This window comes from Psittacula echo, assembly GCF_963264785.1.
Source record: "Psittacula echo genome assembly, chromosome: 1".
Taxonomy (NCBI): Eukaryota; Metazoa; Chordata; class Aves; order Psittaciformes; family Psittacidae; genus Psittacula; species Psittacula echo.
The window spans coordinates 161,518,189-161,531,578 of NC_137735.1; the positions used below are offsets into that span (position 1 = coordinate 161,518,189).

General features: G+C 46.8%; 1 protein-coding gene across 1 annotated transcript in view; it reads right to left on the minus strand.

Moving 5' to 3' along the window:
• Positions 1-2,539: 2,539 nt before the first annotated feature.
• Positions 2,540-13,390, minus strand: part of EXOC4 (exocyst complex component 4) — a 397,246-nt gene continuing 386,395 nt past the window's right edge. The window contains exon 18 of the mRNA XM_080623156.1: positions 2,540-3,785. Coding sequence (XP_080479282.1) covers positions 3,548-3,785 — 238 coding nt within the window. The 3' untranslated portion in view covers positions 2,540-3,547. The remainder of the gene's footprint in view (positions 3,786-13,390) is intronic.

Sequence of the window (13,390 nt, forward strand, 5' to 3'; positions counted from 1 at the left end):
GGGGCTTGGAGCAATCTGCTCTAGTGGAAGGTGTCCCTGCCTGTGGCAGGGGGTTGGAACTGGAGGAGCTTTGAGGCCCCTTCCAGCCCAGATTGTTCTATGATTCTGTGATTTTATGATCTGTGTTACTGAGTTCTACAGGTTGGGGGGGATGGCGAAATAGTAACCAGACAACATGCTGGGGAAAGGAGAAGTAAACCGTTACAAGTAGTGTCAGTGTTCCCCAAGGGCTGGCACTCTCAGGAGACACGTGCTTCAGTTGAATCTATAAGAACTGATAAACTCAGGACAGCCAAAGCCTAGCAAATCTGCACTAGACCATGAGAGCACATGAGCAACAAGAAAGGACTGTGTGACTCGCTCCAAACCCAAGTGGCTGGTGGTTGCTATACGGAGGTGTTGAGTACAGGATCACATAGACACCTGGGTGAGACAGTGTGCTCCAAGGGACCTTCCAAACACCTCCTTAGAAACCACTGGTGAATCAGTACCACCCTCTTCTTCCAACCACCTTTGTGGTTGGCCTCCCAGCTCTGGCTCCAGGTGGGTGCTTATGAGTGTGTGGACACTGTGAGTGGATAAGCCAGTGTGTTGTCTGATTAGTTATTTACTATTAAACATAACAGCTTGATTCTACCCACAGTAACAGCTTACTGAACAAAAAGTGCTCCCAAAAGATCTCTCCCCTACTCACTCTATTCCCTATTAGCAAGAGAGGTTTTGCAACAAACACACAAACCAGACCACTTGCAAGGGGACTCCCTTCATCCAGGCAGATTCAGTGCCAAAATAGCCCCCTCATTGCTTATAGTATCTTGGCCTTTGTAACAGGTGGGTTGCTGCCACGCTGTTAGTGCTGTCTTGAAGCACACATGGAAAACTGAATCATGCAGAGGTGGATCTGCTGACTACTTAATGACCTCTCTTAGAAAGCAGCACAGAGAGTGGGTGATCTAAAACTGACACATGCACACACAAAACTAGTTGTATTGCCTAAACGTGAGCTACCTGGAGACTTCCGTGCTTCAACATCATAATCTTCATTGTGCATGTTGTAGTTGAAATCACCTTTTGGGAAGTACCTGGACCGGTTGGAGTGAGTGCAGAGGAGGCCATGGAGATGCTGCGAGGGCTGGAGCAGCTCTGCTCTGGAGCCAGGCTGAGAGAGCTGGGCTGGGTCAGCCTGGAGAAGAGAAGGCTCCTGAAGGGGAGACCTTAGAGCAGCTCCAGTGCCTAAAGGGGCTGCAGGAAACCTGGAGAGGGGCTTTGGATAAGGGCCTGTAGGGACAGGACAAAGGGAACGGTTTTAACCTGCCAGAGGGGAGATTGAGATGAGGAAGGATCTCAAATCTGGCTTGCATGTACAAAACAACTTCTTTTATGTTCCTCCAAAATCTGGATATGAAATAGCCTGCTTTCCTCTACCTACACTGCAGCACATCTCAATGTTTGAGCAGGTGACTACAGATCTTGTGTGTTACCCCACAAAGACCTCCACATCATCGTATGTGTTACCATGATGGCATCTTCCACCCTCACTCATGCAAATTCATCAAGGAAAGGAAGGAAATCTTATACTGTTCTAGGTTCAGCAGTAGCAGTCGTTTTTCTCCTTCTTAGTAGCTGGTGCAGTGCTGTGTTTTTGACTTTCAGCCTGGGAACAGCGCTGATAACACCGATGTTTTTAGTTGTTGCTCAGTAATGTTTACTCTGACCAAGCACTTTGTGAGTCTCATGTGCTGCCAGGGAGGAGGGGAAGCAGGGAGGAAGCAGAGACAGGACACCTGACCCAAACTAACCAAAGAGGTATTCCATACCACAGCACGTCATGCCCAGGAGGTAGAACTGGGGGCAGTTACCCGGAAGGGTTAGATCACTGCTCGGGTCGGGCTGGGTATCGGTCAGTCGGCGGGTGGTGAGCGGTTGTAATCTCTTCCCTTGTTATTTCTCTTATCATTATTATTATTGGTGGTAGCAGCAGTGGTTTGTGTTATACCTTAGTTACTGGATGCTCTTATCTCAACCCGTGGGAGTTACATTCTTTCCATTCTCCTCCCCATCCCTCCGGGACCAGAGGGGGAGGAAGGGGGGGAGAGTGAGCGAGCACCTGCATGGCAGCTGGGCTTAAACCACAACATATAGTTAAAGGCCAACACTGGCATAAAAAAACTGGGTTCATGAATACAATGAGAACAGAAACCAGAAGATTCCTAAGAACTGGAACTCTTGGGTTCTGCTTTTAACACGGAGGTTGAGAAGCTTCTTGTTCAGTTGGCCATGGTAGCTGGGGATTAGACCGCATGATGATTCAGAAGACACTTCCAAACTGATGTCACCTTGAAGGACACTTTTATGTATTCAGACCTGGAAGAGAATCTTTTAAACACCACAAAAGGAACAGTTCTTAAAAAAACCCAGACAAAGCCTTTGAAGAGCCTTTAAACATCCTTTAATTCTGCAGTTTCAAGACTGACACACAAGCACTTACACAGCTCAGAGAGAACCTATCTCAGCATGTGAGACCCTGTTGGGCTGACGATTTACTTGGCACATACAAGTGTATGCTGGGTTTGGAGGGACGGTAGAAACTCAGCCTCAGTTTATAAGGAACCTTCTAGAGCTGGCTTCCTATGGTCAAGGCAGGGCAGAAACGGTGACGTGAGTGTGCCTCAAACTGAAGAGCTGGGATCTGCCCCTCCTCATGCCCTTGCTGATCATCAGTGCTGAGCTCCATAAGCCTGCATGTCCTTCCAGTGTATCAAATGACAATTACAGAACATCTTTTGAGCTGGGGAGGCTCAAAAACAGAAACAGAGAATGAAGTTTTGCTATTACCTTATATTGGCAATTTTCTCCTACATCCAACATCATCCAGCGCAGTATGAGCTGCAGAAACAATGCCATATGGCTCTGTGATAATGAAAAACTGCAAGTGGAAACAAATGGTCCCATGTTACCTCCCACTATGAGAACTGGCTTATCACTGTCTGAAGGAATAAAGAACTAGATCTCTTTGCAGTAGAAACAGCAGAAAACTTAATGCCTCTTCAGCTGTCATGCAGAATAGTAGCAGCAGAGCTGAAACAGGCTCCATGCAGCAATGCTGTTGGAACAGCATCAAAACCATCACCCCACATGTGACCAACAGGTCTGAGCTGGACTGTGATGGTGCTGTTTGCTTTAGTGTGGTCTTAAGGCTCTGACCTAACCCAGTGTGAAATCCGCTCTTTCCCCACCAGAGACAGCAGCTTGCCTGACATCTTGAGAGAAAGCAGCAGCAAGAGAGCAAAGCCAAATATCCCACCCAAATCTCCACCAGGATGCCTGTTCCTGTTGTGCAATCCCTCTTAGGAGAACGCGTTAAATAAGCATTATGCAATTACACATCAAACCCCCCAAAACAACCTCAAACCCAAATCTCAAATGGCATATTCCTTCTCAATGCCACCCCAAAGATACGTGCTTTTGCTTTGATTGCAACCGAAATATAGAGGTGTGAACCTGCAACCCACCAGCCCCTGCTGCTCAGTTAATGTGACAGAGCAGATCACACGGTGGTGATTTTCTTGTCCTTGGTGGCTTGTTTGATTGCAGCCTGCTCACAAATGATCTCCTTCAGCCTCTGCAGCCTCATGTTCTGGGTGGTTTGGTCTCCCACTCCTGTCTGGCTCCGGTGCAGTAGGTTCAGGGCGTAGATGTATTCCAGCTCTGTGTACTTCACCCCTTGATCCACCACCAGGTTTAGCAGCTCATCCGCTGTGTTGTAGAGCATCTCGTAATACTGCCTAAAAAGCAAGCAAACAAAACATCCACTCTGGTGAGCAGTGATACGTGATTATACGTGGAAGGTAGATTTAGATTAGATATAAGGAAGAAATGATTTATTATAAGGGTGCTGAGGCGCTGGCACAGGGTGCCCAGAGAAGCTGTGGCTGCCTCATCCCTGGCAGTGTTCAAGGCCAGGTTGGACACAGGGGCTTGGAGCAAGCTGCTCTAGTGGAAGGTGTCCCTGCCCGTGGCAGGGGTTGGAGCTGGAGGAGCTTTAAGGTCCCTTCCAACCCAAACCATTCTATGATTCTATTCACCTGACATTTATCTCTGTAGAATACCATCAACTATTACTTTTATCCAGCTGTACTACGAGCAGAGGACACTGCATCAGGTGCTGTACAAAGAGAGCACAAACATATTCTGATTGAACATCAGTAGATGCTAAGTGGGCACCTACATGCACCAGGGAGCAAATCTCAACAAATCTGCTCTCCACACTCACCCATACTCAGCTAAAACACAGACTATGGGGAATAGGGGGTTTGTCTTTCCTAGTAGTTACCATCAGCTGAGATGTCACTGGTATCCAGCAAATAGAAACCAGTATCTAGATAGATGCATATAAATATATGGGTTCAAACTGAAACAGGAGAAGTTAAGGTTAGATATAAGGCAGAAGCTCTTCCCTGTGAGGGTGCTGAGGCGCTGGCACAGGGTGCCCAGAGAAGCTGTGGCTGCTCCATCCCTGGCAGTGTTCAAGGCCAGGTTGGACAGAGCCTTGGGTGACATGGTCTAGTGTAAGGCATCCCTGCCCATGGCAGGGAGTTGGAACTGAATGATCTCAAGGTCCTTTTCAACCCAAACCATTCTGTGATTCTATATACATGGTGATGCACAGATGTGTATCCCGACTGCAAGAACAGGAGCCTTCTGGAAACAAAAGAAATCACAGGGATAGGGGAAGTGAAGTTCTTTAGTCCCTAATGAACCCCTGTTGTAGAGCAATGCTAATATGGAGCGTGGGAAGAGCTTCCAGCATAAGCTCCAGGGACCACCAACGATACCGAGACACACAGTTAGAGAGAAGGAATATTAAATAATGCAAAATCAAATTTGAGCCAGGAGCTGAAGGTGCCTTTTTTAATAAGTGAAAGATCATTTGAAGAGAAGGAATAATATAGAGGCTGCAGTGCAGGCTGGTTTGAATTAATGCAAAGTGGCATTAGGGAAAGAATAGATTGCCAAGAAAGGGAATTTAAACAAGTACTTACTGAAAGGGAAAACGTATCAGAGGCCAAGGAAGAAATGGGGCAATTCTGACAGCTGCCAATCCCACCAGTGCAGAACAGGCTGCAAATGGACGTGGGACTGCGTATTTGTCCTGACTCCACAGCCCAGTGAAGGAGGTGAAGCCAGTGAGAGCTGCTGGGGTGTTCGGAGGCTTTTTCTTTCCCTCCTTCCATAAGGGGAAGGGCCACAGAGATGCTGCGAGGGCTGGAGCAGCTCTGCTCTGGAGCCAGGCTGAGAGAGCTGGGCTGGGTCAGCCTGGAGAAGAGAAGGCTCCTGAAGGGGAGACCTCAGAGCAGCTCCAGTGCCTAAAGGGGCTGCAGGAAACCTGGAGAGGGGCTTTGGACAAGGGCCTGTAGGGACAGGCCAAGGGGAATGGCTTGAACCTGCCAGAGGGGAGACTGAGATGAGCTCTTAGGCAGAAGCTCTTCCCTGTGAGGGTGCTGAGGCGCTGGCACAGGGTGCCCAGAGAAGCTGTGGCTGCCCCATCCCTGGCAGTGTTCAAGGCCAGGTTGGACACAGGGGCTTGAAGCAAGCTGCTCTAGTGGAAGGTGTCCCTGCCTGTGGCAGGGGTTGGAGCTGGAGGAGCTTTAAGGTTCCTTCCAACCCAAACCATTCCAGGATTCCCTTTATAGCACAAACTGATTATGGTTTGAAACTGGGAGAAGAGCGTGTAATGCTTGGAAAGCACTGCCTAGAGGTCATGCAGCAGAAGGGGAATCGCGACTCTGGTGCCTTTTATAGGACTTTTGTGAATTCCTGGCACAGCCTTTCCAACCCACACAGCTGCGCTCTGTGCCTCAGTTTCCCCACCTATACCATGGGGTAGGATCCGGTGTCAGGACCCTGTGCTCTAGATATCACCAACACAAAGCACCCTGTTCTAGAGGAAGCTGTGCAAATATGAAGCTTTACAAAGCTCCTTTCTACAGGAGGGGTCCCAATCCTGAGCAGACCCTTCCAGGTCTGGGATAAGGGGAAGGTTCTCACATACAACCCCACTGCAGCAAGCTCCACCAAGCCATGAGCCTCAGCTGTCGTTTAAGTCCCTTTGGGTATCAAAACCGAAAAAGAAGTGGTGCATGATGGAAAGTAACCCTTTTTCTAGAGGAATTGGTTAACTCCATAACCAATGAAATTATAACATTACAGTATAACATCTGTAATGATCTTATACTGTTATATATAACATCACTACAGGTGTTATGCACCCTTGTTAAGAAAAGGATGTGAAAAGCTCAGGGAAGGAGAAGTGAAAAGGTTCAAACGGGATGACCTTTAAGACTCCTTCCAACCCAAATCGTTCTGTGATTCTCTGATTCTCTGATTCTTGTCTGTGTGCATTCAGCAAGGATTTGTTTCAGCCAAATACCGAGCACTTCTTTGACTGAACAGCAAATCAAGGCAGAAATGGGCTGGAACACCCAAAGAGGAGGTCTCTGCATCACTCCTCTATGCTTCTGCAGAGAAGAAGGGCAGGCTGCAGTCTAATCCTTAGGTCTTGGTGGAATAAATGATTTAAAACCCAAGAGCAGGAAAAGTTATCACCTCCCTCCTTTTCCCTCCTCTTTGAATGCATTAAAATAGCAATCAGGGCAAACATGGCAAAGCTGCATATTCAATTGCTCTTGCTCTTTACTTTGCAGGCTCCCAGGTCTGGCTTAGCTTTGCCTTTGCAGGGAGCATCCAGCACGCTGTCAGACTGCACATCACTGCAGCAACGACTGTAGAGCTGCTGTAGCAAAACTACATGTTAGAGTGGCTCAGGCCTCACCTACTATTGTGGCCAATAGAAGAAGAAGAGCTCCGCACTTCTATCTCCTCTGTATCCTTCAAGGCATCACCTACTGCTGAGACCCGAGAATATGCTCCTCTGGTTGGAAGTCTGCACCAACACAACTGCTGTTGAGATCAGTAGGAGAAAGGGCCCATGGCCAGAGGAGGAGGACTTCAAAATCATCACAACAAAGAACAAGGATTTGGGTTGTGTGCTCAAAAGAAGGGAGTGTGAGTGAATGGGAGACATACACGTAGACACAAAGAATACAGGGTACGAGACACAAAAAATAGCTCCTGGGGATGAATGATCAGCTGAGAAAACAATGGAGCTGTTTGGCTTCACACAGCTATATAGATATATGTGGAGCCATATATCGACATACAAGCTCCTGGAGCTGATGGAAGACCAGATCACCAGTGTCACAGACTGCTTCAAGGGGACTTCGAGGTGGCCTCTGCTCCAAGGATAAATTATTCCCTTAGAAGCAGGGGGTAAATGGCTCAGACAAGTGTCTCAATGACAGTATTTCCCTTAGGAAATACAGGGAAATGGTGCAAGCCATTTAAGAACAGGCTTGGCAAGAGCTGCTTGGTAATACATGTGGTCTGTGGGAACCCCAAATCCCCCTGACTTAGGATGTGATAAAAGATGTTTGTGCAGCTCAGAAGGACAGGTAAGGACTGGGGAGACCCTGTACATCCCTGTACCAGCTGCTGTTTGCAGAAGGCAGTTGAGGAATCCCTCAAGCTCCAAACTCCTCACGTTCGGGTAACATTGAGCCACTCTGCGTCAACTACTGATTCCAGTTCCTGTGCAAAGGATGGGGAACCCAACAGCACAACTGGTGGTCCCCCAGAAGCTGCTGTGCCACCCACCACACAACATGATACGATTTACTGCCCTTAACGTTCACATCTCTTGTTCACTCAGACGGTGCTGCTGATAGTGCTGAATGAGGCCACGTTTTTGATGCAGGGGCTGGAAACCCCTACGTGGCTCAGACAAGCAGCATTTTGCAGGGCTGCTCTGTCCCCAGCAGAGCCACAGCACTGAATCCTAGCTTTTGATAAGCATCGATAGCAGAAGCCACAAAACCTTAGGAGCATGTTTCTCTATACTGGATTCAGGAAGGGGGAGACTAAACCCAACCTCATCTCCAAGCACAGGAACAGATTTAGCAGTTTAATTGCTAATGATGCTAACACTGTAATAATGGCACAACAACAAAGCACGGAGAATTCCCTATAAACCTTTTGGTATGGAAAACCATATCAAAGCCATACCATGCCTTGGCTCAGGAGCACATTATGGTAAGACCTGTGTGTCCAATCCACCTCCTGCCACGCTGATGGATATCCTTTAAATCCTGGCTCTTCTTACAGGTAGGCACATACAATCCCAGACTGGTTTGTGTTGGAAGGGACCTTAAAGCTCATCCAGTTCCAACCCCTGCCATGGGCAGGGATGCCTCACACTAAACCATGTCACCCAAGGCTCTGTCCAACCTGGCCTTGAACACTGCCAGGGATGGAACCTTCACCACTTCCCTGGGCAACAGTTATATCTGTTTAATTATGCCTTGTAGAAACTAAGATCCCACATTTGAATGGCAGCTTCCAACCTGTCATTGCTCATTCACTGAGTGCCCAGAAGCTGCTGTCAGCCTCCAAACCTTCTGCTTTAGAAGGTTTGGGTATTTATCATGATGCTTCAATGCACAGTCAGAAATCTAATGTAAGGTTAATCTGAGGGTAGTGGCAATATCTCAAGAGCAGTTATACAGACAAGGTGTAGAATAAGCAGCAAGACTGCCAAAGTAAATACTTAGATTCAGGAAATACTGCTCACCTTCAGGGAGATTATGCTGAGCAGATGTGAAATGAGATTTTAACCTGTGCCTGCTCTGGTTTGGTTTTCAACACAATGACAGAGGGGATGTCTCGGATGGGGCAGTCTCTCTGAGAGATGGCAAGTCTTTGCTCCATATTCTCATGGTCCATGTTCTTATGGTCCATTTTATCATAGAATCATAGAATGGTTGGGGTTGGAAAGGACCTTGAGATCATCCAGCTCCAACCCCCTGCCATGGGCAGGGACACCTCACACCAGACCACGTCGCCCAAGGCTCTGCCCAACCTGGCCTTGAACACTGCCAGGGATGGAGCATTTACCACTTCTTTGGGCAGCCTGTGCCAGGGCCTCGTCTTGTGGCCCATATTCTCATGGCCCATAAGACTCATGGTCTTCTCAAGGTGAGAGAGCACCTTAAAAGAAGAGGGAACAAGAACTAAAGCTCTGTCTGTAGTCAGACTGATCACCGGACAAGCTCAGCAACACAAGTCCATCTTATGGCTGCCTTCCTTTTCAGCCTGTCCCAAATCTTGGATTACCGAGGAATCCCGCACTACCAGACACAGGATTCATCTGTCATTCCTTCCAGGATCGGATTATTTTTTAATTAAAAATGTCCTATACAAGAAAGAAGAGAGCAAACGAGACAGCACGAGGGAGCCAAAGGTATGCATTTATAATAGGGTGCAATTAAAACCCTGCTGCTTTGGCATGTCATTGCCTTGGGCCAAACCCTATTTGCATGAGTAATTATTCACTCCATTATGAAGTCTGCTCAACTTTGCCTCCCTTGTCTTTGAAAGTATTAATAAATATTGATCAGGCACATTCCTGTTTGCCTTTGCCCAAGCAGCTCTGATGGCCTCATCTTCTGATGTTATCAAATAATGAAATATGAAAGAGGGAGTGGGATGAGCCTCTTGTTGGGTGATTTGTGTTATTTAGGCTCTTCATTTTACTTTCAGAAGTGTATTTGTCCCTGCCATAATAAATGCTCTTTTGATTATCAAGAGGAGGTTGGGAAGAGCAAGTTAGTGAGGGACGGGGGAAATAAATGGATGGCAAGTGAGGGAAATCTCCATCCGGTGAAATGCTGGCAAACTGCTCTGCTTCTTTGTAATGTTGAGATTTAAAAACAGGGAGAAGAATTAATATTTCTCAAAAGCTGATTCTATCATCTGAAAAATAGGTTAATAAATAATAATAGTGGATTAGCTCAAAATGACCCAGCTTCAGTGTGTGCTTGAGCCCAGAACCCCCCCGTGTGCTGGGCTGCACCCCCAGAGCGTGAGCAGCAGCTCAGGGAGGGGATCCTGCCCCTCTGCTGTGCTCTGGGGACACCCCCCCTTCAGCCCTGATCCAGCTCTGGGGCAGCAGCACAAGAGGGACGTGGAGCTGTTGGAGCGAGTGCAGAGGAGGCCACGGAGATGCTGCGAGGGCTGGAGCAGCTCTGCTCTGGAGCCAGGCTGAGAGAGCTGGGCTGGGTCAGCCTGGAGAAGAGAAGGCTCCTGAAGGGGAGACCTGAGAGCAGCTCCAGTGCCTAAAGGGGCTGCAGGAAACCTGGAGAGGGGCTTCGGACAAGGGCCTGTAGGGACAGGCCAAGGGGAATGGCTTTAACCTGCCAGAGGGGAGACTGAGATGAGCTCTTAGGCAGAAGCTCTTCCCTGTGAGGGTGCTGAGGCGCTGGCCCAGGGTGCCCAGAGAAGCTGTGGCTGCCCCATCCCTGGCAGTGTTCAAGGCCAGGTTGGACACAGGGGCTTGGAGCAAGCTGCTCTAGTGGAAGGTGTCCCTGCCCATGGCAGGAGGTTGGAACTGGATGAGCTTTAAGGTCCCTTCCAACCCAAACCTGTCTGGGATTCTATGACAAGAAAACACATTTTATAAAATAAACCCTGTCCTTATGATGCTGTCATCTTTCTGCAAGCTGGAATTGGCCCAGGCAGATCTACCATCATATGAAGAACACCTTTGTACTAACAGCAAACAGTGAAGGTTAAATATCACTGGTGGAAATGGTTCCCAGGTGCATGAAGAGACATCTCACAGGCAAACTAAAACTGAAGAAGCCAACTGACATGCAAAACAGCTTGGTTTGTTTGGTTTTAAACAGCAGCTGTTAAAGAAAACATCGAGTTGCCAACAACGAACCCATTTTGCAAGGACGCATTTTGAATGTAAGTATATATATATCTCAAAATAGATGGTCTCTTGAACTCTGTTCTTGGAGAAAGAGAAGAAACTGAAGAGGCTTTCTCATTTAGAGAAGATCCTTGGAAAGGCAATCAGGATGAGACAAGCTCCTCTGAGGGCTATTAATACTATTCTCCATTTAAATGCTAATATTAACCTATAACCCAAGGCCTGCACACAAAAACAGTGTTCCAAATGACGGCCAGCTGAATTCAACATTAACTGACTTGATCCCTTTTAAGAGCCGGACCTTCAGATGAGCAGTGCAATGTGTCAGAATAAAGGATCTTACTTTAATTATGCCTTCATTATATAGCCGGGTTCCTACTCCGTAGTAGTGCAGATGGAAACTGCTTCACAAGGCAGGAACTCAGATCTTACCCAAAAGGAACAAAACCCCCTAATTCTATACTTTATCTCCCTCCTTTTTGAGGGATTAGGGAGTCACTTTTATAGCACCCAAAATATCTTGGATATTGTAATAAGAAAGTAAAAAAGGTTAACTGTGAAGCACTTACAGGCTAAATATAGACAAAAACTGAAAGAGGGTTGATTCAGACTAGATACAAAGAAGACATCTTCAATGATGAGGGTGGTGAAATACAGGCACAGGTTGTTCAGAGAGGTTGTAGACGACCCATCCCTGGAAACATTCAGTGTTGGACTGGACGGGGCTTTGAGCAACCTGATCTAGTTGAAGATCTCCCAGCTCATGGCAAAGAGTTGGACTAGATGAGCTTTGAAAGGTCCCTTCCAAAGGTCACCCAAACTATGCACTGATTCTGTTAAGAACCACATGAACAATGAGCATGGAAGTGAAGAGGAAAAGAGACCAAAGCTGCAGTTATAAAGTCACTCAAGTTTGATACATGAAGATATTGGTGGATCCATTACGTTTAAATATATGGGGGAGGTGAGTGAGTGTAAAAATGGGATTAAACCGAGAAATTAAATAACATAATAATAATATGCAGTGAAGAAGAAATGGATTTTCAGGACTGGCTTGACCAAGAATAGAAACCCGTGGGGCTTTTCTGCATATGGAACATGAGAAATCTGAGGTGGGAAAGGGAAAGAGATGAGAATGGAGTTGGTGGTTACAGAGCACTGGATATGGGGCAGGAGAGATGAGCTCTAGCATGCAGGACTTTTTGTAAAGCAAGTTCTTAAAACCCTATAATACCAAGCAAAAGAGAAGCCACATAAACCAGCAATTACTGCAATTCCTACACCTCCTGAAGACTGCAATGACATCTGCATACATGCATCAGTGATGAGTGTTTTAAATCAAGATGGTGCAAGCAGGGCTGCTGTTTCTTCTCCCACCTTGGGAGCTTATGGTTACAAAATAGAAAGTAGTGATGGAAGGTATCTGCTACATCATGTACCCACTCTGTGACTGCTGCTCATCTTAAACTGCATCCCTCAGGTCTTCTATAAAGTTACAGCCCTAAAACATGTAACAGACTATCATTACCCTCAGGTCACTATTCCACACATCATTGTTTATTAAGATTTCATTCTTGATTTTTAATTAACCCATAGCAATGCCCATTCTCTGCTTCCAGAAGCACCTAAAGTGCTTTAGGGGAATCCACACAGCTTCAGATGTCCACATCAGGGTTTGCTTTTGCTGTGCTAGTCACCCTCAGCTGCTCTTACAAACCATGGCAAGAAATGGACACCGCTCATGTCTGTCTGGGTTGAGATGAACTGTGGCCAAGAAGCACCTATTTGTCTCCATGGATTGTAGAGGGAACCTACAATTAGGCCAAACATATTTGTGTACTGCTATGACCTACATCTTCTCTAGGTGCCCTAGAGCCCACTTCATCCACAGCATCTTGGAAGCCCAAAGGCAGATGCCCCATCACCACACGCTAAAACACACAGCACCCCTTGGGCAGGAGGCACAGACAGCTCTGAGCTGTGTTACTACAAGGAGGAGAGTGTCAAGAACATAAAACCCACTTACTAAGCTCAGAAGTGCAAACACCAAAGTGAAATCAGTTGTAAAAGAAAACAAAACATGAGAGGAAGACTTAAAGTGAATTTATAATTCATGAGCGCTTCACGCTCCTGCAAATCACAGCCCTTAATAAAGAATCAGGGCTGAGATGTAAGGGTGATATTATTATTCTTGCTTTATACAGCTGGAGGAACTGAGATAACAATTAAGTAATTTGTCCGAGGTAGAAAACAGTGTCAGAGATGAGAAGCCCTCACACCTTGATCGGTACCTGCTTTTGGGACTGCAGTGCACAGAACTCTGATCAGGGTACAGAGCCAGACGAGGAAAGTAGGTGCATTTATTCAGAAGGGTATAAGTAAAGCCTTCTAATTAAAGACAACCCAATTATAAATCCAATTACTTTTCCTTTTTCAACTTCAACCACAGACAGTGTAGGAAGCACTAAATACAAATCAGCTCACCCATGTCTTGGCTTCTGTACGAACAAAGCAGCTTTGTTTTAATGGCTGATTCTGGAACACACCCCACAAACACAGCCA